At 45.5% G+C, this 24,623-nt stretch overlaps 1 protein-coding gene across 1 annotated transcript; it reads left to right on the forward strand.

Moving 5' to 3' along the window:
- Window positions 1–24,180, forward strand: ELMOD3 (ELMO domain containing 3). The gene is made up of 11 exons (XM_044437356.1): window positions 1–89; window positions 1,864–1,941; window positions 5,456–5,525; window positions 7,480–7,545; window positions 10,902–10,993; window positions 13,701–13,824; window positions 14,605–14,727; window positions 16,640–16,770; window positions 18,838–18,914; window positions 20,450–20,577; window positions 22,748–24,180. The coding sequence occupies exons 1-11, from the start codon at window positions 75–77 to the stop codon at window positions 22,966–22,968; spliced, it is 1,125 nt and encodes a 374-aa protein (XP_044293291.1). The 5' UTR covers window positions 1–74; the 3' UTR covers window positions 22,969–24,180.
- Window positions 24,181–24,623: the final 443 nt, after the last annotated feature.

The following is a 24,623-nucleotide window of genomic DNA, read 5'->3' on the forward strand; positions in this document are numbered from 1 at the left end:
GCACAGATTGGAGGAAGAGGAGGAGGTTGGAGAGTGTAAGAGAAGAATCTCATCTTCGGTCCGGCTTGTCGGGGATGACTCCTCCTTGGGTGCGTTATTCGGGTACGGGGGGAGAGCAAATGAGGGGAAGGGGCCTGTGGGGGAAAACGGGGGGCGTGTTGCGAGGCTGCCGGTGTGGGAATATGTAGACGCGCGTGTGCATATATATCCGTGTATGAGGGAGAAGGGGGCGTGGATGGGGCTTGGGGCAGGGGTAGGGCGGAAGGTTCTCCCCACGGATCTGGCCTGGTGAGGAGAGCAAGCGGGGCAGGGTAGCCCTCTTGCTCGGGATAGCATAACAGGAGGACCAGGGGTGGGGGAGCAGCCCTCGTTAGCTGGGCTGAGGGGAAGGAGGGTGGAGCTGTGTGAATGGGAGGGCAAAGTTGGCAGCCCTTATCAGGTGCGTTGGGTGGGTTAATGAGTGGACCTGTATGACTGATGGAGTGTCTAAGGGCTGCCCAACCTGTGTGCTGGATCGAATAAGGTTGGGGAGACCTCATTGGCCAGGAGGTGTACTGGCCGTGTCCAATAGAGGGGATGATTGATTGATCCAAGACTACAAGTGGGTAGTCCTTATTGCTCTGGGGAGGGGGAGTATCTTGCTTTGTAGCGGCCCCCATTTTTTGCCCCTTCAGGAAGGCTCATGGCACTCTGAAGTCACAAAAAACCATGTCAGAATAGGTGGCATTTCGATGGGTTGTTTGATTAGTTAAGGAATTAAAATGGCTATCCCAGCTTTGTACCAAATAGTCCTTCAAGGCAGCTGTTAGAGAGGCTCAGGCCCTAGGAAACAGACATCAGGTGGCAACCTGAAGAACGGGCATGTACCTTTCAAATTTGCTGATTCAGCTGCAGTTTTTCCTAGCCTTGTCCCAAGCTGGTGTGCACCATATGTGTTGGATGACAGTTCCTAGCATACTCCAGGCCATGCTGATTGAGGAGGATGGGAGTCGAACTCCAACATTTTTGGAGGGCATCAGCTTGGGAAGGATGATGTATGGTGTTGTGGTGCCAGTGATAAAGAAAAGCCAGCATTTCTGGTTTAGATTCAGGCCCAAACTGACTGCATGTTTCAGGCAAGCCACCCTCTTTGAGCCTCAGTCTCTTCATATGTAATGTGAGAATAATATAATGGACCTACTTTGCAGGGGTTTCTAAGTTGTCTTCTAAGATGTCTTCTTAGACATCTAAGGCCTTCTAAATGTCATTTAGCTAGTAAATGCAGAATTTATTTCTTAAACTTTCATCTTCTTCTTTCCCCAAAGAACTTAGAGCAGCTTGTGTATTTTCCCAGGACAGCCTCACTTGCATGGCACTTGCGTCTTTCTCATGATGAGATGTTCTTACATACAGCATAAAGCAATTACACCGCTTTTATTTGGCGTTTCTCATCCACCCATATGAAACTCCCTCTTCCTCTCTGTTATCTCGCTTCCTTATACCCAAAATCTATCACCACCACGATTCTCTAAACAAGCAAGTACCCCTAGGCCAACTTTTCTCAATCTGTTCTTGAGATATTTTGAACCAAAACCCTATCATCCCCAGCCAGCAGGGTTATTTTTCATGCTGCCTGGAATTAATGGGATCTGGACCGTGGCAGGTTGGGGAAGGCCACTCTGGAAATTAACGAGCAGACAGCAACTTTCCAGCTCTGGAATGTGATTCCTTCTATACTGGTGCCCACCGAGGTTGTCAATGGACAAAGGCAGTTATACAAGCAGCTTCACCATGTTCTCTGTTCCTCCTTGGAAACCAAGTGCCTTTGGGATTCTGCAGTGATAATTTGCTCCCTGGTGACTCTGATTTCATTGTTTCCATCAGGGGATGAACCGATGCAGCACAGAAAACTGCCAGCATGAAGAACAAGCGATTACTTACCCAGTTTACAAATCCGTGCATGTGAGTGTTTCACTTGTTGGTCTGTAAGCCAGGGGTAAGGGCTCTGTGGCCCTCCTGATGTTGCTGGGCTGGAGCTCCCGTTGGCCTCGATCCATGGCTGTGCTGGCCAGGACTGGGAGAAGTTGTGGTCCAGCAGCATTTGGAGAGCCTCGCATTCTCCACCTGTGCTCTGACTGCTTTGGGGTCTGGCACCAGTGTTGTGCATGTGTACTTTGTGCACTGTAGGGGGAGTAAATGTGGCAGAGAATTTAAGTAGCTGGCTCTGTGCCCTGCAGTTTATCTTAATTCCTATCCTTATATTTAATGTGTATATTTGTTTATTTATTAAAACTGTTTTATGCTGTCCTTACTGATTATTTATTCTGTTTTCCCAATAACGAAAGGTAGATTATGTGATACAAGAATAAAAACATATAAACAATACACAATTAAAACAATACTAATCTGGGCAGGAAATATGAAATAAAATATATGAAAATAACTATTCCAGCATTCTTAAGACCGAATCTAAATCATAAAAAGTAATGTCTAAAACCTGGGTGTAGAACTCAGGTCTGGGGGCTCTGTCTGGCCCCCCTGAGTTTTCCCAGAGGCCTGGTCCCTTCTTGTTTTCCCTAACCAGTAATCCTTTTCTCTTTTTTGTTCTTTGGTGCCGTTCCAAACTATGCTACCCATTCTTAGAGGTTGAAGTGCCTTTTCCAAGGCTTTGTTACTGGTAGTAAGACCTTCAAGGTAATTGTGCCGGTACTTTGGCTGTACCCCTCTTACCAGTGGCATGAAGCCCCTTAGATACTTGCTGAAATAGAATGTGGTCTTTGGCCTGGACGAGGTTCTGCATACTTGTTTTGAAAGACTGACATCCAGCTGGAGGAGGGAAATGCCTTTGCCTGGCACCACGTTATTATTTATCAGCATCTGCATCCTGAACCAGTGGAGTTGTTCTTTCGTAATGCCTGGGGATGGAGTTGAATTCCTCTGGAGATTGTTGGTCTGGATGGGAGGCAAGCCTCTAGGGGAAGACATTGCATAAGTGGGAAGCCGCTACCACGAAGGTCCTCTTTCTTGTAGGCACCTGCCTGGCTTCATTTGAAGTGGTCACCTGGAGAGGGCCTGTGAAGATGCTGAAAGGTCCAGGCAGGTGTGCCAACTGTGATTTAAATGTCCTCATCCAGCATGCAGTAAAAACAACACAACTGGTTATAACAATCAGAGGCAGCAAATGCATAAAATAAAGCACTCATTTCAGCTGGGTTACACTGTGTGGGCAAAATAATAATGAAGGTACTTCAGTCTGCAGTGAATTAATATTGGTAATTTGTTTCTGCAAGATAGTAAGTTGAGGGGTTTTTTGTTGCTCCCGCACATCTGTTTGCAATTATTTGATTGTAAATGAACCTATAAATGATTGAATTGTTCATCATTTTGTGGAACACTTTTCAATGTAAAGGCCCTTTTCATGATTTGTACTGAAATTGTTGACACCAATTATCTATTGGTGTCTAGAGGCGGCCAAGAATTATATGGAACTTTGAGGAATAAAATCTCCTTCTGCCAATATGAAACTTTATGGATGAAAGATATAAATTTTGTCAGTATATTTCTTTTGTTGGTATGTTGCTCCAAAAGATATTCAGAAAGTTGACGAGAACTATAATGAGAGGTGCTGGAAATGCAGGATAGTGAACAGGACCTGTTACCGTCTGTGGTGAATGTGCAGGAAGGTAAAAATAATGGAAAGAAATACATGCTGAAATGCATGGAATGCTGAAAATGAACTTTCCTATGAACGCTAAGGATATGCTATTGAGTATTGTACCAAAAACAATTCCAAGAAATATGAAGAATTATTTAAACATAACAGCAGCTGGAGTTATTATTGCAACAAAATGGAAAGCAGAAGGTTACCCAACTAGTGAAGACAGGAAAAATAAGTTAGTGGAATATGCCGTAATGGCACAATTAACCAGCTAGATAAATAGAAGACCATCCAAAGAATTAATGTTAAATGGAAAGCTTACTATACATATTTTACTTAACAATACAGAGAAAAAAATAGAATTTATGTAAGAGTGACCTAGCTGGTACATTTACTAATTAGCTACATATATAGAAGTCTGATTAAGGAATTTTATGTAAAATAAAGGGCCTATTATATATCCTTTATTCAGCAAGTGAGAATGTTACTATTATTATGTACACAATGATCGAATTAATATAATTGCTTTACAAATGTAACTATATTGACATTGCTTTATCTGAGACAAAAAGAAAACATAATTACTTGCTGGTGGGTTTGTAGATATGTTATAAGATGAATTATTATTTACTTGGTACCCATGCAAAAGCTTTTTTATTATAATAGCCAAGTATTATTAACTCAAAATTGTAGTCATAACATTGACAGAAGAAATAATAATTGACTTTTTGTGTTATTTCTTGAACTTAGCGCTATATGTAATTTTTCTGTAAAGTCCCTTGGTATCTTTTTTCATGTAACCTTTTCCTTGTTTTTTTCCCTTTTATATATAAAAATAAAAAATGGAACTAGACAATGCAGTTAAAGAGGTACTAAAAGAGCAGCATTACAGAAACAATTGCTGCGAAGAGCACAGCTCGCCATCGGCTGTCTCCAAAGTAGCAGGCCGCATCTTTCGTGTGGGAGTCCCCTCTCTAGGAAAGGACCTTCTAACACCGAAATGGTCCTGCCTCCTGTGACAGTCCAACATCTGAAGGAGATTAGGAGAGAGAGCACCCGGAGGAGGGCCTTCTCTGCGGTGGCACCCCGACTATGGAATACGTTCCCCAGAGAGGCTCGACTGGCGCCAGTGTTATATTCTTTCTGGTGTCAGGCAAAATCCTCTTTATTTTCCTATTATTTTAATATTTATTTGATTTTAATTGGGGTTTTAGTATATTAGTGCTCGGATGCTGTGGGGCTGTTCTGTTCTATTTATTTATTTTAAGCCACCCCGTGACATTCTGTAGGGGATGGGATAGAAAAGCTTTTAATAAATACATACATACGTACATAAGTAAGTATACCTTTAAACTGCCCCATAACCCAGCTTGTTTGGATGCTGCACAACACAGTGGAAATGCCGAATGCAAACCATAAACAGTGAAGAAAGCATCACTCTGTCTTCACAGTAACTTTGTGAAATAGCTTCATCCGAGCTATAATGACTTGTCTAGGATTATTCAGACTGTCCTTGGATGGAGGTTAGATTCCAGTTCTCCACAACTCGGCTGCAGATTTGCTGGCTCACCTGCTCGGTGGCTCCTCTCTGCCGGCCTGTGTCCTCAGCTGCCGCTGATCAGTTAGTTGTCTACGTGGAAGTCGGTGGATTGCGTGGCATGCATTCCAGGGACTGAGGCCCGTGGCAGCAGCTTCACCACATAGTCCCAGTCACAGGCTGGGGTCATTCAAGCACGTTAGCCTTGACAGAAATTGTCCGATGGGCCGCCAACGGGCTGTTACACTGTTTTGCATTCTGACGGTGTCTCCTCCTTTCAGATTTCTGCCTTGAAACAGAATGGCCTCCTCCAGTCTCTGTCAGCAACTGCCAATGGATGCAGAGAAGCAGGTAAGATTCCGGCACCTTCTCTGTTCTCTCCATAACTTAGCTGTTGAACACCTTCTAATACCTTTTTCTCTGAATTTTTTTAAAAATCATGTTTCCAGTATGGTTTACATTTCTCCCGTTGAGTTAAGTAATCCTGTTTTGAGTGGGGAAAGAGTTTGATTCATGCATGTTCATGGATCTTATGCATTAATATCGTGCACCAACAATTATTTTCACATTCTCTGCTGCCTGTCCCCCCACTCCCCAGGTTTTTGCTCTTAGGATCTGAGCTGAAACTGATACATTTTCAGTCATCCCTTCATTCTTGGAATTGATTCTGTTGCTTTCTGGTGATGTAGGACCCCAAGAAGCTGTACCTGTCCTTCCATCAGTGGCAGGGTCCTATTCCTTTAAAGCACAATGAAGTTTGTCTTCATCCTCCTTGTGATCTTAATCAGATCCGCCCCTTCCTCATTCAGTCACCATGTCAGGAATCTTATGCTTGTAAGCAGTTATTTGATTCGTGATGCAGTCCAGTAAAAGCTGTATTTTTAGTGACTGACTTATGGTGTTACGATGAGTTCATGATTTCTTTTTAATGCATCCCTTTTTGAACATGAAAGGCATGTCATTTATCTTAAATATAAAGAAATAAGTGTTACTGTTGCATGAATTAGATGGGTGCTATTGATGCAATTGCTCTTTAGAAGGCCAGATACTGAAGATGAAACTCAAATACTTTGGCCACCTAATGAGAAGGAACAACTCCCTGGAGAAGATCCTGATGCTGGGAACGATTGACGGCAAAAGGAGAAGGGGGCAGCAGGGGATGAGGTGGCTGGATCGAGTCACTGGGGCAGTGGGTGTGGGCTTGGGTGGAGGAATGTTGTCCCTGGGGTCGCGATGGGTTGGGCACAACTTTGCAACTGACAACAACAAATTGATGGAACGGATGCCATACCTTCGGTGAGACAACCCAAGGGTAGCAGTATAATGGTTCCTTCCCTGTCTGCTGGCTCGCAGATGCTGCCTCTGAGGACAGATACATACAACTGCCCACATTTTTGGTGGTTTTGTGCAAAATGGCAGCTCTTGCTCCTGCTGGGTTGGTCAGACAACCCATTTGTCGTGAGCAGGAAGAGAAAAGTAGTTGCTGCTGCGTGTGGTTGTGTCCACTGGGGATCCTAGGCAGTGTTTCATAGCTGATGCTTGGAAGTCCTTGCACTAACATTTTAAGATCTTTTACAGTATTAATTTTAAGAATTTTTGCCCAACCCTTTGGCCAAAGAAGGTTTCCAAGAGCACTTTATAGCTCATGCTTATAGGTGCACAATTGAAAAGTCATGACACAAGAAGGAAAAGGGGACAGGGAAGGAGAAGCGTCGGGAGGCAGGAAGCTGACTGAAGCATGAGTTCTTAAAGTTGCCAATGATTAGCTTGAAGGAGAAAATCAAAGGAGAGCCAAATGGAGCAGAACTAATCTGCCCAGACCTCCCCCTGCTGCAGCCTGAGGGCATGCATGGTGCCAGGTTGCAGTGGAGGGAGGGAGGAGTCAACCAGCGGGAGTCATTTAACCAAGAGGAAGGCCTCTCTTTTTCTCTCCCTCTGCTGCAAACTAGTGGAATAGCTGCTACTAGATGATAGCCGAGGGAGAGTAGGAGCCACACAGGACTGGGTACTCGGCCAAACTGGTGGAGTGGTCCCTGCTTACCTGTGGCTGGGCTGTGACTCCCTTCACCCGTGACCTTTGGCAGAACTGGCTGAGGCATATTGGGAGTTGTAGTCCAAAATACATGAAGAGTACCAGATTATTCTGAAAGCTGTTCCATAATGCACAGCAGCAAAATAGAGCTGGTTATCTGTTGGAGAATGCAGCACATTTTTTAAAGGAGCAAATTGTAGTGTTCTTAAAACTGTTCTTTTGGAAGGGGTCCGAAAGCTTGCCTCTGACATGTTTCAACTATTCTCTCTCTAGGTATTAGTGAAGAGGTGCTACGAGCCAGGGAAGAATGGGATGCCGTGGCACAGATCCAGCCGGGAGGTATTCTATTCAGTCATTCATTCATTCATTCGAGGACAGAGTGTTGGGCTGGAATCTGGAGGTCCAGGTTCTAGTCTTCAGCTGGCCCCAAGCTCAGTTTGAGACAGTCACTGATTGTCAGGCTGACCTACCTCAAAGGGTTGTTGTGAGGATAAACCTGAGAGGAGGAGGATTCCATATGTTTCCTTGAGTTTCTTGAAAGGAAAAAGGTGAGCTATAAATAAATTTACTTCAGAAAAGTTTCGTACTGCTTTTCCTGAAAAAGAACAATCCCACGGAAGTTCAGAAGTAAAACCATCATGAAGTAGAACGAAACCAAACAAGAAGGCAACAGCCCGGCAGTGGTAGCAGCCAGGAAAATGCCTGGACAAACAGGAACGTCTTTACATAATTGTCAGGGGAAATGTGTCACATGAGAGGCCTGTTTGCTCTTGGTGAGGGCTCATTCCACAGCAGGGGCATGGAAGCAGGCTAAGCGAGTCCTTCCTGTCAGAATGTCAGGACGGAGCTGGTCTCTGTGGAAGAGGGCCTGCTGGGTAAGCTGCTCCTCGGCTGTTGAGGGCCTTACAAACCAGCCAGAGCTCGATGAACTAGTTCTGGGAGCTGATTGGCTGACAGATGCGAGCTTTTCGCACAGGAATTACACGTACAGAGTGGGCAGCTTCTGCAGTTAAGCACTGGGAGCCGCAGTGGCAAGAAAAGGGATTGCTGGGGTGGGTAATAGAGCCAGGAAGTGTGCCTAAGAATAGCCGTGTGGTGGGTGTCAGACTTAAGATACAGTCTGGAAATCGAAGTGGTGGTCCCAGTGCTTCAAGCATTGTCTTAAACTAGACAGCTTCTTGTTGATCTGTTACGGAGTGCTGTGGGCACGGGGAGAATTTAGTAGAGGTAATCACGGAATGCCCTTGGCTATTGGGTGGTATAAAAATGAAATTTATAAATAATAAATAAATAAATAAATGGAAGCTGCTGCAAGGATCCCAGTGCTGAGCCCTGTAATAATGCACACAAAAACACCACACGCTTCTTAATGAGAGAGCAATGCCATGCATGGGTAGACAGCACCCTATTAAGAGGATAAAGCCTAATAAATCCTAAGAATTGCATTGGAATTCATGCTGTCTCGAATCTTTCCTCTTTTTCTCTATTTTATTATGATGACGATTATTAGCTTCGTTTCTATGCTGCCCCATAGCTGAAGCTCTCTGGGCAGTTTAGAACAATCAGTAGCAAAGTTCATTCCGAGTATTGCTGGACAGGAACAATGCAAAGGCCTCCCCACCACAGATTGTTTACCGTCAAGCTGTACTGTAGGACAGCATTTCCAGGGTACATAGTGTGGATCAAAGTGGATGGTTAGTAATATGCTACCTCAGCCATCGACTCCTGAAGAACTTACTGTTCCGATCTTGTACGGAGCAAGAATGAATTATTGATTCAGAATTAATAAATGGCAACAGGTCTAGGCATTAAGGGGGGGGTGAAAGATGAGAGAAGATTAGATTTTACAAGAAAGCTTAGCATTATGACAATTACATAAAATTTGTTGATAAAAACTTAAATATAACAAGAACTTCCAGATCCAGATTGGGAAGTGTGATGGGTTTACCGAAAGCGTGGCAGATCCTTTGGTAGGTATGGGAGCATTTCAGAGGTGGATTCTAGCGGAACTGGAACTGGAACGCTACTTGTTGTCACTGATAGCCTTATCCTCCCTGAGTCCTCCTAATCCCCTCTTGAGGGCATCTAAGTGGATAGCCATCACTGCATCCTGCAGTAGGCAGTTTCATAGCTGAGCTGTGCACTCGGTAAAGAAGCATTTTCTTTTATCTGTCCCGAATCTTCAAGCATTCAACTTGATTGGAAGAGAGAGGGAGGAAAAACTTTTCTCTGCCCACCAAGTGGAAATTTAGATGCCACTGCCTTATTCTACCTGGCTCCCGCTTTTCTTTTTTCAAAGAAATAAATGTGGTTCAGTGGAGTGAATGCCTAAGTCATGGCATTGCAGTCATGGCAGAGAGCAACCAGCTAGAGGTAAACAAAAGCTTTCAAAAGTTAATTTTGATCTGTTTAGCAGGTACCGCTTTCTGGCTGAATGAGTGAATTGGCCTTGCTTTCTCTCTCTCTTTTTGCTAGGGCCTATTTCGCAGATAAGCCACAACTCAAACCTTGCACTGTTTACTTTTACTTAGTTGCCTTCCCAAAGGCAGAAAGATACTGAATTTAAGAGTACAGAAAGACTGTGATCTAAGCCTAGAGCACCCATTTTCCGCACGGCATCACAATTCTAGCGCTACCTTACTGTCAGGCAAGGCTTGGGAATGGATAGCTTCTGAAGATGTCGAACTGTCCCATAATTCCTCACACTTGGCTATGCTGTGCTGGCTAGGACTACTGGGAGTTCCAGTCCTTTGACACGTGTCGGGAATGATAGAGAGGGCAAGCGACTGCTCCCGTGGCACCTTGGACTGTTTCTTGGTGGGCCATAGGAAACTTTGGATTTCCGAATCCAAGGCTTAACCCTAGCGCAATTCCTGCACACAATTCCTGCACACAACTAACTGTGGCAACCCACCCCCTCACAACTTGAATATTTAAAATATTTAAAATTGCCACCTACCTGCACCAGAACGCACTGGGGCTTAAATGAGCCACAGCAATCATGTGAACCTCCTATTTACATGACCAAAAACATGCAGGGTTAATTGCGTGCATGCTGTTAGCAGCAGAGCTAGCTTAGCCTTCCCTGCCAAGCCAAGCCAAGCAGCCCCAAGCGCTTCGGCCTTCTCTTATTGGAAAGTGGCTCTAATCCCCTGATCATTGTGATGGATTTGTTTTAACTCTCCAATACCCTTTTGGGGGGAGGGGGGACAGAGCTGTACGTACAGTTGTGCACTATGATTCCACCTAGACAGCTTGAAGGACATTTATAATCCTGGCAAGATTAGTTTATTACTGTTTCCCGGTACCATTGGCCTTTTCCACTGCCCCTAATCTCTGAGCTGGCATTTTGAGTACACTCGCTGCCTTATTCCTAGGATCTCTTCCCTGCATCTCTGTGCAGGGAATGTGTGATTCGTTGCTCAATCACCTAATGATGAGGAGACTTTTTGGAGTCTTCACCCATAAGTTGGCTTAACTTGGTGCCTTTGCTGCTCACCCCTGGCCTTGGGTCATGTATGAGTGAATGACACAAATTCAGTGTGACATTTGAACAAATAAGCTGCTTGGATGCCCTAACAGTTATAAAGTGAATATCGTAAGCCGCCTCATGTGCATGTCGGGAAGAACAGTGGGAAGAAAATGAGCGAAATAAATGTGCTTTCCTTTGCTCTTGTACGTGTATGTGACCGTAGGAATCGTGGAGAAGCCTCTTGGTCCCACACCGTTAATCTCGTTCAATGAAGCACTGCAGTATTTCCAAACCGCAGATCTTTCGGACTGCAGGGTATGTACATGCCAAGTAGGATTGATTGAATAGGCACGCTGCTTAAATATTTTAGGCACTGAAAATGCTGTGTTGACAGTTCATGTTGGGTGCTGGGAGCACTTTGGAAGTGAGTACTCCCTCTTCCTATTTCGTTTTGATCGTGGGAGCTAGGATTACCGGAATTTCCATGATTCAGCTGCTTTCTCTCTCTTGCCTCACCTTTGTCGGAGAAGCCCGCAAGACTGTGTGGCTCCGGCTTCTAGGCAACAAGTAACCATAACTGCAGAAGTTTGCAGAAAAGTTTGTTTCTGCCAGCTTGCAAGGGGTATTGTGGCACATGATTTCCTTCTGGCCCAGCCTCATGCTGTAGGAGTCAGCATATTGCAACTTGCAACAGTCAGGCCCTGTGCAACTTAGATTTATACACACGCGCTTTAAAATTCAGGATATATTTGAGACTGCAGTTTCTCTGCAAGCAAGATGCTGTCCTGGTCTCTCTGAACTGCCTCCTCCCTTCCGTTTGCCACTTAGCCCGTTCTTTCTCACAGGAATTTGTTTGCTTGCTTTTGCTGATGGATCTCCTCTGGTGTAAGTGAGACTTGAATAAAAATCTCCCAGTTCTCTACAAGCCCCTCTTGTGTTGCCTGAGCCCTTCTAGGACACGTGTTCTAAAGCCTGTATTCATGCAAGTGTTTATATTGCTGTGCCTCCGGAAGTGAGCATTTCTTTTTCTTTGGTGCAGGAGTGTGAAACAGCTCAGAGAGGAAGGGAAAGAGACGTTGGTCTTGCTGTAACAATCCCCTTCACTGTGGACACATGTCCTCTTTTGAAGCTGAGAGTCACTTTCCTTCATAGGAAAATGACTTTGTGATCATTCCGCTTTGTTACTTTTAAAGAAGGCCCTAATGGAGAAGCTCCCATGGGACTGTCTGGTTCATCCCTATCCCAGAGTGTCCTTTTTCACCATTACGAATGAATTGTGGATTATTGTTGGGGGAGCATGAAAGAGGGTTTGGGGAGCCGCTCGCACCCACAAGTTGCAGGTTATGCATCCCTGTTTGAAGGTGAGAGCAGACTCCTGCCCTCTCCTCCTCTCACAGGTGGTGTAGGGGTTGCAGGTAAGCCTGAGGCTTGGTGTGATTCATTCCCAGTTGCCTACACAGTGGCTTAGGTGATGCTCTGAAGCAGCCCACGGTTGTTCGCGGTTACCAGATAGTTGAACTAGCATTCCCTGTTGACTGCCTTTGAACCAAGCAATGGCAGCCTTGCCTGGCGGTTACCAGCAGCGGACTGCCACCTGCAAGCGCTTTTAGATTGTGCCTTCGCATCGTGACATGAATTAGTGCCATTAGCCTCAGTGGAGCCAGGCATGCAAGGTCAAGGGCTTGAGACTTGCACTGCAAGTATTTTCACATTAATATCTACATGTGGGTAACCCTTCTTACCTGGCATCGAGTAACACAGTACATTTTTTTTTCTTTTTCGGTGGCATTTAAGCCCTGCCCTTTGACAAGCACCCTCAAGCCAGCTTCCAAAATAAATCATAGCTAAGAAAAAAACAGGTAAAATGTCCAAGAGATATCTTAAAAGATAGAGCAGAAAAATGAATGGCAAGGTAGGCAGAGCTAAAACCAGGGAAAAGGTCCTAAATAGCACCAGGGTAGACCCTGGAAGAAAGCAATGAGGCACCGGTTGCTTGGATGTTACTGCTAAAAGTTCCTCTTTCTGGAAACAACCCACTGACATCAGAAGGCAGGGGAACGTGGTGAAGGTCTGCTCAGGATGGACTCAATTAGAGGACAGGTTCATATGGAGGAAAGTGGTCTGTGCAGTAAGCTGGACTTCAGGGTTGTGAGAGATTTGGCAGGATGGTGCTTTTGGGAGAGCGATGGCTGAAAAGACAAGTGCACATATACAGTATGTGCTCTGCCACATGAACAGGCCATTCCGAACCAGTGCCTTGAGTTGCATACAAAAATAAATTGCAAGTTAGTGGCCCAGTTAACTGCCAAAGTCTTTTTTTTAAATCATGGGTTTTGGGAACAAGCAAATGTTACTGTGCTGGATGGCTAAGGACAGCATGTGAACCTGGAACTGCGGCTTGCCTCTTGCCCAGGAAGCCAGAGGAACAGCCCTACAACAAGCTGTCAGCTGTTTCTTTGGCTTGTTGCCAAAGATATCCTGGCTGGGATGAAATGCTCAATAGCCCAGGCTCAGTTGTGGTTTGCCATGATACACAGCTGGGCCAAGGAAGATCTTTTAACCTCAGAATGGGATAGGCCAGAGACTTCAGTATTAGTTAACAACCTGGTTGTCACGTTCTGGACCAGTTGAGGGTTCTGGACACTTTTCAAAGAAGCCTCACACAGTTGTTTCTAACCTGGACATTACTAGATAATTATCTTTTGAGGAGGCTTCTTTGAAACATGATTTGCTCTTAATAGCTCTGTGTGTGTGTGTGTGTGTGTGTGTGTGTGTGTGTGTGTGCCCAGTAATGTAAGCCTGGATCCAGAATTGATCACCTGTAGAAGCACTGGCATTTTCAAAATAACCCACCCACCTGCTTGTTTTCCACTCAGGCATGATGGAAGAACCCTGAAATACACCTTCCCATAACTCCTAGAGCCCTACTAGTGATCGTCGTCGTCCCCCCTCTGGCCACTAGTCGTTAGGCTTGCTCGGGACTGTGCCTCCATTGCGTTTATTTTCATATTCCTCCTCCTAGAAAAAAATCCAGCCGACGGTGCAGAGAAGAGGGCTGGCTGCCATTGCCCATTTCCTCTTTGGCCCTCCCCGTCTCCATCAGCAGTTGCAAAGTGAGCGGGACTTAGCCCTGGCAATAGCCCAGTGTGAGTATTGCTTCCTGTGACCAAGGTGAGCATTGTCTGTAGCTCCACTGCCAGCTGGCAGCCCGTGTTTTGACTGCAGCCTGTTTAATATCGCCGTGCCTTGAAAGTCTGGGAAGGGCCATCGCTCGGCAGCCGCATGCATGCTTTCCACACAGAAGGCCCTGGCTTCAGTCATCTCCATGGAGGGCTGGGGAAAGCTCCTGTCTGAAACCCTGGGCAGCTCTGTCCATACAGGCAAGATAGACCAGTGCTTTGGCTCAATGAGAAGCAGCTTCAGACGTTCCAGTGAAGACACAGAGCTGCTGGACCTCGTTTAGCCTGAGGACCGAGCTCTGTTTTGGAGGGGCTCTCAGAAGGTGTGCACTGCTGTTGGACAGGGCTGAAGACCAAGGAGGCAGGCCAGAATATCCGCATATTTTAGCTTAAAGCCTTAGGAAAGGAATTTCCACTTTTTAGAAGTCTAGAAAACCACCCAAAAGGAGCAGTGGTTGGGGAAAGGGGGCATGTCCCTTTGTGGAATCCCAGAGCTCTGGATTTGGTCCCCAGGACAGAGGTTCTGCACCCCTGCTATAAAGATGCAGAGAGCTACACTGAGCAGTCACTCATTCACGCTCGTCCTGTTGACTTTGACTTCTAGCAACTTACTAAGGATTCAAGTAGAGTGTTTTTCTTTCTGTGTGCTGCCTCTTGATCTTACACAGAGATGCTGCAGATGAACCTTGAGCCTCACACCTTCAAAGTGTACACACTTACCTTCTTGTGTGGCATTTCCCTATCCAGGTGGCTTGGATAATAATGAAAAAGTGCACACGCGGATCTTGCAAACCGTCTACAAGAAATTAACAGGATCCCGGTTTGATTGTGCCCGTTATGGAGCCCATTGGGAGGATCTGGGATTCCAAGGTAGGCCAGAGATCGAATAAGATTCTGCAAGTGCCCATTTGCACAGTGGCGAGATCAGCTCATTCAGGCTCCTTCACATTTTGTAGGGAGAGCATATTTAACATTCGTGGAACAGGGGCATCAGATCCCTTTCAGCTTGAGGGTCAAGTTACATTTTGGGAAAAACACGGGGGGCTGCATGCGTCATGGGTCGGGTATGCAGGAAGGGGCATGGCAAAAATTCTAGCACAGTTTAGCTGAAAGGACATCCAGCCGGAAACTGAGCCTTCGCAGAGGCCCTTTAGCCTGAGGAGGTGAGGGGAAGAAACCTACACAAAAGCCTGGAAGCAATCAAATGAGAGCTGGTTGGGGGGAAAGGGCGGGGCTGAGGAAGGGGTCGCACACTTGTGGGGAAAGCCCTGCGGGGCCTGATTGGCACCCCAGGCAGGCCACGTGTGGGCCTGGGGTTGGACCCTCTGCTGTGGAGGATGGCGGGGAGGAGCCCGCCTGTTGTTTCTCTCCTGCCGTAACAGCACAACGCTGTTTCTCTGGATGCTGCAGCCCACGGAGCTCTCGCCTGGCGTGAGAATGGGCTGAGGAGCGGGCATCCTGAGTCCCCATGCAGGGGGAAGCAGCTTTTCAGAACAGGCCCAAGCTGATCTGGTAAGGGCGGTGTATTGTCATTAAAGTTAATTAACATTAGGTTAATATTGCTGTTATAACATTAGTATTAGCATGTGTACCCCACCTTTCTTCTTCTCACAAGGAACCCAAGGTGGCTTGCAAGTTTTTCCTCCTCTCCATTTTAGGTATAGGGTGTTATGCCCACCTGTCATAGCATTGGTGGTAGGTAGACGTCAAGCTTGTGGGATCTACTTTGTTCTTTTCTGAAGCCATTAGATTTACTAACTGGAGCTAGGTGCAAAAGACAACATGCTTATAGTTAAAAAAACTGGGAGCCCAGGAGTTTATTTTGGGTTCCTGAACTAAATGCACAAAGGTCCATTCCTGGCAATCCCAAGCATCTTCCATTTCAGAAGTAGAATTGGGGGGTGTGTAGGAAGGAAGTAATTTCTTTTTGCTGTAATTGCTAAATTGCTAAATAATTGGGAGTCAGAAGTCCTTGCTGCAAGGAGCTTTTCACTGTTTACGAGCAAAAGCATTTGATGGGGGGGGGGGAGGTTCTCTTTAATGTGAATGTTCCTTTCTTTGCTTTAAAAATTGATAGCCTGCTTTCCAGCTTCTAAAAGCTTACGAGGTCAATATGAATATTCAACAACTGATGCAGAATGGCCAGAAAGTCAGCCAACGTCACCCAAAACCAATCTGGTGATAACAGCATAAGCAGCACCTATAACAGCATAAAATATAGTGTGACTGAATGTTATATGTTTGATTAAAAGCTTGGGACAGTGTGCCATTTAAAGTTAAGATGAAAGGCCCAGGAGAGTCTTCCTTGGAGAGCTTTCTGCATTAGGATCCCATGCCCAAGGCTGTCTCTTGTTTCTTAGAAGGTTGGTGAAGTTGGGAAGACCACTGCTGAAGATCCAAAAAGAGTAGGTAGGTCCTTCCAGACTCAAGTGGTCCTTCCAGTACCTTAGTCCAAACTTCTCTCTTGTGTGAGCATATGCTGTAAAGCATAGGCCAAAAAGTTTTGCTAAATTGTCCTGCTCGCTCTTTTTCTCTGGTTATCAAATCTGGAAGCAATCTGGTCTGACTGTGTAATGGGACGATGTATTGTATTGTGTGCTCACAAGGGATAGCATTAAGCTCTCGGCAGGTTGCATTAGTTTTAGTGTTGCCTTTGTGGGTTTGACTTGCAATTAAGAATTCTCAAATGTAACTTTAAGTAAGCAGTATCTCACAAACAGGACCTGTAAAAGAACATTTATTGTCTTGGCTCATTCCTCTCTCTCTCTCTCTGTCTCTTAAGGGATGGATCCTGGCACAGACCTACGTGGGACTGGATTGCTAGGATTAATGCAAACACTATATTTTGTAATGGATGCTCGGATATTGCCTATAGCTCGAGAGATTTTCAAGCTGTCCCATCATGAAACACAGGCATGTTTCCTATTTCCTTCAATTTTGGGTGTTTAAAATGTGTTTTTGCAAACCTACAGGAGAAATAATTTTGCTAGCATGATCTCCTAGTATTTGCAGGGGAAAGCTTTCTTTTTCAAAATTCTCAATTACACCTGATGGTTGGAAAGATCACTAGAGTGCAGTCTTTTTTTCCCTTCAATCCAGGAAAGGGTCCTCAGGAGATTTCCTATTTATCGCTTTGTGTCAGAAGGAGTCCTTTAACTGTCACAGATAGTTGGTTTTCACTACACTTGTTCATCAATATTTAGGGGAGTTAAATTTCACTGTGAATATGTCCAGCTGGTCACCAGTCCGGAAGGCATGCATGCTCACTGAGAAGAGTGATGCCACCTGAGAAGATGCCCTGGCCTAATTGTTTGAAGCCACTGGCTTTGTTCTAAGAAATGGCAGGGCATGGTTTGCCTTTAGGGGTGCCAGGATGTGAGCTTCAGTGTTCCTGTTACCCTTCCCCTGTGCCCGAGAGAAGGACATTACAACAGGGCCCCCAACATGGCTATCTGCATTGGCACTAGCGGAGGAAGTCAGCATGTTGTTTCCCTTTGACTTCATTCTTTTTCTCCATGAGAAAAGCCTCAACAGTCATGAATAGCTATAAATATTTGTAGTACCATATAAACTTGTCTCTAGCCTGACCCGACTTTTGTCAGCCAAAGGGGTGCATTAGCACAGCCTGGAGTAAGGAATGGGTCAAGTTCCAGAGGCAGAAGTCAAAGGGACGAGAGGCAGAAAACATAGTTCAAGTGTAACTAGAGGTTGCATTTAAAGGATCCGTTTGCAGCTTCCTTCATGCTGTATTTATGCTTTCATTGCTTTTAGTCTTGTTGAATTTCAAGTTGCTTCATTTCTTGTTGTGGGCCAAGTCAAAGGGTTTGCAGCAGAGCAGCCCATAGATCTGTAGTGTGGAACCTCTTTCAGCCAGAAGGCCAAGCTCAGTTCTGAAACAGCAGTAGAGGACAGCAATCCAAAGATGCTGGAGCTGAAGGCTAAGGGGGTGGCTTCAGAGGCAAAATGGTTGGACCAACAGTGCAGGATGTCCAGTACACTGTAGCTTAAAGCTGTTACTGCCAGTAGCTTAGCCATAGGAGAAGCATTTTGTCCATTTAAAATGGGAGAAAAGAACTGCAGAAAAGCTGTGAAACAACCAAATTATCAGTGCTTGTGGGAAGGGCCTTGATCATATGGGGAATTTGGGTTTGTCTCGAGGAGGCCCGAGTTAGGCCTTGGAGCCTAAAGTTCTCTACTTCTGCCTTGAATCCTATAAGCAATAAAATCATACCAAAGGACCAAGGAGCAAAGGCAGTCAAGGAGAACAGGAATCTTCTCTCAGTCAAGTTACTCAGGACAAAGAGCAAGCTCTTAGGCTCAAGCCTTAGCAGGCCAGATGCTCAGGGATGGATCCCTGCAATCCTCAGCGGACAGCCGGTACTGCAGCCTAGTGGGCAAAGCGTAACTTGCTGGGTTGATACCTGACACAGCAGTTAAGTCCTAATGAAAATGTACAAACAGACCTGCTGACACAAACCAGCCTGGTTCGGCATCCTGCTTTCACAGGGGCCAGACTGATGCACCTGACATTCTGGTCCTGTTCCTGGGTAATTGGTTCTGAGAGATACCGGAGAGAATGGAAAGCCATGGTGACTAGTCGCCTTGGTCTAATTTCCTTTTAAGCATTGTGTACCTTAGATAGCCAGTTGTGAGAACCGGGCCCTTCTTAAAACACAGCATGCAGGCACAGTGCCTTAAACCCAGGTAAAATGGGTCTCTCAAACTCCGGGTTAAATTGGGGTTTTATGAGCACAATAAGCAAAAGCAAAGCAACTTATCTGTTGAAGGAATTCAGTATCACGCTCTTGGTATCTGAACCTGCCTCATTTGCAACATCAGGACAAATAGGGCCCCATTCTTCAGGCAGAATATTTATCCAAACCTACACTGTGCCACGCTAAAGAAGACTGAGTCAGTTGTTTGCCAGGCTAATGTGGAGCAAGAGACACTTCCTAAAATCTGCCTCTGTTTCCTTTACAGAACTTTCCTTTCTGTGTGATGTCTGTCAATATCACTCGTATTGTAATCCAGGTTCTGAGGGAAGAACGGCTCTCCAGGTGAGTTTGTGGGGGGTCTTTTTGTACCCCTAGAGACTCCATGGCACAGCACAGCTGGGGATGCAGACTTTAACTCTCAGATCCATCGGTTCAGTTAATCTGATCAGTCAGCATGGGCAAATCTTGATCAGTGAAGTTTTGGCTTAAAGGCAGCACTGTGTTTACTTATTAAGGCTGCGTTTTGTTTTTATGTAGGGAATGAAAAGGACAATAGTTCAGGCGGCCTTTCCCTCTCATAAAGGTTATTTGCTATTCATTTCCACGCTGTGTTACATTTTTTCTCCACTCTTTGGCCTGGCATCTTTACTGAGTTCTGCAAATGTGCAGTTTTATTTAAATTTAATCAGGTAAAAAAATCAGGCTGATTCATCAGCTAAAAATTCTTCAGTCTGTTGACCAGGCCCCTGCCTGAAGGAGATCACAAGATTGACTTCTGTCTTTTTCTCAAGCCAGAAAGTTATTCTCAGGAGTCAACCAGATGTTAAAATGTTGCACGCATGTATGTGCAAATACGAGACGTGATCTCATTCTGCGAGTGTGATCTCATTCTGCGGGGCAGTGTGTGTGCGTGAAGGAGGCGTCAGTGGGCTTGCAGGAGCCCCTTGGCGTGCAGAAACACCATTCCCACCTTACTAGCCTGGTGAGCATGTCTAATGGGCCATGGGACACACGAGTAACTTACACATATACTTACACATCTGCGTGTAAGCGGGGACAGGTAGGGGAATGGAATGGGTTGGAGCTTCCTGGAGAAGGCGTGGCCAGCTGCTTACGATTCTGAATGTTGCTCTCCATATTGCAATCTTTTGTTGCAGGTACCATGTATGTAAAAAACATTGCAATTTGTATATATGAAATGCATTTACTGCTAGAAGGGATTTTGGCAAGTTCTCACCTCTGTTTGTGCATTTCTCTCAGATACAGGCCGATGCATAAGCATCCAGCATGATGTTAAGCTGTGGTTAGGAAAGATTTGTTTACTGTGTCATCTGAAGCGAGAATCCTTGCTAGCCATGTCTTTTAGAAGCCAGAATGGCAAGCCGGAGTTTTTCCTTGGGTTGTGATTCCTGTCTTGTTTGGGGGTAGCTTGCCAGGATCTGCAGCTGTCATGTCATGTTCAGCAACCCATTCCTGCTTTGTTTAGCAGGTACTTTAGCAGAAGGAGCCTGGTGGGAGCAGATGGGCTGCATGCATCAGCATACAAATCGTTGACACTAAGCTAAGATTCTGTGAAATCCTGACTTTTTGTTGTATGTGAATGAAGGAAACTGAGGCACGGTTAGTCCTTTGAATAGTGTTTTATTCTCTGCGATTATTGCATGGAAAGCTGATACTTGGAGAGAAGATAGTGGTTTCAGCCAAATGGCTTGTCACTGCCACTTAGTGTAGGCAGTGCTGAGCAAGATGGGCCAGTAGTCTGCCCTGGAGGAAGGCAGCATCCCATATCGCTGTGTTCAGGAAGGGACTCCTGTTGAGCTGCTTCCCCTCTAGCTGTTAAGTTAGGGGAATAAATCCATTGTGCTTGCTTCTTACAGAGAATGTAATCGAAGACAACAGGTCATTGCAGTCCTGAACGACTTGTATGTGGCTGTATTTTTACGCCTGTTCAACATCTGGAAAAGTCAAAAAAAGACCATTTCTGACTCTGGTTTTGTTCTCAAAGGTGAGCTCATTTAGTTCCATTTTCACAAGAAAAACACAGATGGCATAGTCATTGCTTGTTCCATGCATGTTTGTACCATTATGGGAGGGCCGCGGAGGCTGCTCATTCTTTGCCACAGCGAATGTTCAAGGTCAAGGTTCTCTTTCAGGGTTAATAGGTTAGTTGTTAGCATTTTAAGGATGCACTGCAATTGCTGCCCCTTTTCTGTTTATTCAAGAAGCCGTAGTTGCACCCGAGTCTCATTGAGATAGAGACCGCCATACGTAGGTGCTTGGAGGTGTGAAACCTGTGTGTGATTGTAGTTATGCTTCATCTAAGCCCGTCATTGTAAAGGACAGCCAAAATTTAAATACGCTTGTATAGTAAAACAAGATTCTAAAAGAAAGCTCATTTTGCCTTCTTGACCATGTGGTGTTGTAGTGGTAACCTTGGTTAGGAAGACAGGGCTGCAGGTATAAGTATTTGAAGCCTTATAGGCCCCTTCCAACTCTACTATTCTCTCATTCTGTGATTCTGTGGGGAGCTTGCGGGGGCAGAACTACAATTTGGGGCACTAGGATTTGATGCCTCTGTTGGGCACCTGAGCAAATATTGATGTCTTCTTCCTTGCCACTTCCTGTTTTGATGAAACAAAAATATAACCAAGGATGTAAGAGCTTTATTGTATACAGCACATAGGCCATTACAAAGTTGCAACTGTGCAACCAAAAGACACTGTTACGCTCCTTGAAGGGAAAGCATGATCCCTTCTGTCTACCGCTGCCTCTGCCAAAAACGTTTGATGTGGCTTCCTAGCATAGGTCATGGAGGAGAAGTCTGTCAGGGGCTACTAACTCGCTGGCTTTGTGCTGCCTTTGTTCTCCGAGGCAGCAGGCCTGCATGGACCATTTGCTGAGACGCTTGGGCAGGAGGAGGTCCGGCACCCATCCTGCTGGACGGATGCTGTGGACAACTGGGGTGCCACAGTGTGAGTGGAGCGCTGGTCTGGATGGGCCATTGAGCCGATCCAACATGGCTTTTCTTATGTTCTTCTGCTGTTTGATTTATCAGTGAGGAGGCTGCATTTTATTTTCTTCTGTTGGCTGTTCAGCACTTACATGAAAAAGAATCCCTGGGATCACATGATGCAGGGAACGTCCAGCATGACGTCTTCTTCAGAAGAACCACTAATGGTGGGGTAGATACCTTGTATCTTCCTTCCGAAGAGGCCATGGATTTTAATTCCAGATTGTGCCCCCTGTAAATTATTATCCGCTCGAGGCCATTTATCCAAATAAGGTATCGGGCAGGTAAAGCGAGTGCTACAGTGAGTCCATGTATAGCTCTGTGACCAAAACAAGCAAGCAAGCAAGCATTCCCCATCAGATGAAGGTAGCTTCTGTGTCTAGGGTTCATCGGGCAAATGAAGCAAATGTGTTAGCGTTCATGTAATTCGTGCCACCAGTGCTGTGTCTGAATTTCCTAAATTAGGGCTGGCACCCAGTTTGGGAAATTCTAGTTGGTTGATCTAGTTGAAATGACATTCTAATTGGTTACTCGGGCTGCCAAATTATGTACCTGATAGTGAATTCTGAATTTACCTGATGCCATTAAGGGGGACTGCAAAATAGTCCCTGCATCATAGCTGCTTAAAATCTGAACAGACCAAAAGAGCATCGAAAGCCCCTTAAAAAGAGTTGGTTCCTACTCTGCTCCAACACAGAATGGTGCAGTTTTGAACAGTGGCAGCAGGCAATGTGTTCCGTATGGGGAAGAGAAGTTCTTTGTCCCAACACTTCTGCCTGCACTTCCATCTCCCTTTGTTCCCAGCCATCAGCCAATGGAGAAGACTTCTGGGTCATCCACTCATGTCACCTTTTCCTCACTTAACTGTTGCTGTTCCATGTCGCCAAGTCATCTCTGTCTTATGGTGACCCTATGAATGAATGCCCTCCAAAACGTTTTGTCCCTGACAGCCCTGTTGTGCTCAAGGTTGTGGCTTCCTTTATGGAACTGATCCATCTGTTAGTTGACGTCTTCTGCCTTTGACTTTTCTTAGCGTTAATGGTTTTCTCCAGTGTATCTTTCCACTTTAGTTAAGAGCCTTAAAAGTGCTTATCTTTGTCCAGGTGTCACAATCTTTGTCCAAGCAGGTGGATATCCGATGTCATGTTTCTTTTTTCCCCTCTAGAGCTGGAAGCATTTGCCAAAAGAAACCCAAGGCAACTGCTGAGACATTTGGAGATGTACATGAATGAGAGCGCTGCTTCGACAGGGGAAGATGGCTTCCAGGCTCGTGCTTTCTCCTCAGAGGTTCTTGGTCCCAACATAAGCTCTGTTAACATTGACAATAAGGAATTAAATTTCACTGGAGTAGGCGACCTGCTGGCTGAGGGTGAACAGGATAGCTGATCTGGATCCCGCAAGGGCATGAAAGTCCCTGTCCATGACAAGTGGATGAAGCCAGTTGATGTGGTCTCCTAGTGGCTCTGTGGCCCTGCTGCAAATTGGCTCCCAGGAGGACAGGAAGTTCTTAAAATGCTGCTAAAGTAGCTATGAAGGGCTTCAGTTTGGGGCTGGAGCTGTGAAAAGCACCAAGAAGGCTCCAGGGATGGAGCCTGGGATCAACAGCAAACTGCTTAATTCTAAAATGAAGCAATCTGGGCAGGATCCATTCGTCCCAGTCACTAGCACTAAAGCTGTGACATAGGCCCTGTTTTTGCAGTGGGAGAGTAAGCCTGAATGAGATCCTCTCATATGCTGAAGACACACAAATAGTTATTTTGGTTCCCAAGGTTTTAAGTCCTAAGACGAACTCAGTTCCTTACAGCTAAGAGATCTGGGTTTCTACGTTGCTGAATCTGAGCCCAACTAAACTTTGAACTGTGGCACAACTAAAAGGCTAGTTGTGGGCCTAAATTTCCTTTTTATCTAGGAATATCCGAGACACAAAGCTGTTGAATCCTTTTATTCCATCAGCTGGGAAGCATTGCTTCTCAGTTGGTGTGTGTGTCTGTTGACATATCAAACCACAAGTGTGTGTTTCGTTTTGTTAAAACAAAAAGAAGCTAATCAACAGGAACCGTGAGATCAGCCTTGTCCAGATTGATGCCTGCCAGATATGTTGGACTACAACTCCCATCATAGGGGAGATGGAAGTTGGAATCCAACACATCTGGTGGGCATCCAGCTGAGTAAGGCTTCACCAGGTATACTGAAACGGTGACGTCCCCAGTGCGTATGCCTTTGGGGGTGCTCACAGAAACCTCCAAATGGAGCCATGTGGCAGCTGTAACTACAAGGCAAAGCAGTCTGTGTCCTCCAGCCACTAAATACCAGCATTTCTCCCATTCACTGGCTTCCCCAGATTTCAGAGTGGCTGTGAATGGTAACAGCGGTGGTCACCTTGCCATACCACTGGAGGCTTTGGATGTCTGTCTTGTAATGTGATGGCAGCTGCCCCTGAATAAGCATTTAAACCATTGCCATGTGTTGCCCTGTAGCCCATTTCCATCCTGCAGTGCTCTCATCAGGATGTCTTGTCCAATGTGCCAGCTGTATGTAAGAATTCTCGCCCTGGCTTGAATGATGGGCTTTTTCATTAAACTTATTACAGTCTTCAAACGCAAGCTATTGGTCTCTCTTGTTCAACCCAATTTCCAAACTGGCTAAGACTTGCTAAATCTGTGAATACTATTCATTCCTGTTAGAATGAACATCTGTTCAGGGGTGTTAGCTGAACTATTTGGACTGTTAAATGTTTTTATAAGGGATTTTGAAAGTGTGAAGGAAATTATTACTGTTAGGTAGCAACCCTATATTCATTTAACTAGGTATGAATGCCATTGAAGTTGTTAGTTGTGAAGTCGTGATTGACCCATCACGACCCCATAGAAAACATTCCTCCAGGCTTTCCTGTCCTCCACCATCCCTCGAAGTCCACTCAAGCTCACATCCACTGCCCTGGTGACTCCATCCAGCCACCTCATTCTCTGCCGTCCCCTTCTTCTTTTGCCATCTATTGTTCCCAGCATCAGGCTCTTCTCCAGGGAGTCCTTCCTTCTCAT

This window comes from Varanus komodoensis, unplaced genomic scaffold (genome assembly GCF_004798865.1).
Source record: "Varanus komodoensis strain SLA01 unplaced genomic scaffold, ASM479886v1 scaffold30, whole genome shotgun sequence".
In the NCBI taxonomy this organism is placed as follows: domain Eukaryota; kingdom Metazoa; phylum Chordata; class Lepidosauria; order Squamata; family Varanidae; genus Varanus; species Varanus komodoensis.

Bases quoted from the DNA above. Each gene is read 5' to 3' on its own strand.
- ELMOD3 (XM_044437356.1), top strand. The intron at 10,994-13,700 runs GTATGTACATGC...TCCTCCTCCTAG, and splicing joins CAGATCTTTCGGACTGCAGG to AAAAAAATCCAGCCGACGGT. The intron at 14,728-16,639 runs GTAGGCCAGAGA...CTGTCTCTTAAG, and splicing joins GGAGGATCTGGGATTCCAAG to GGATGGATCCTGGCACAGAC.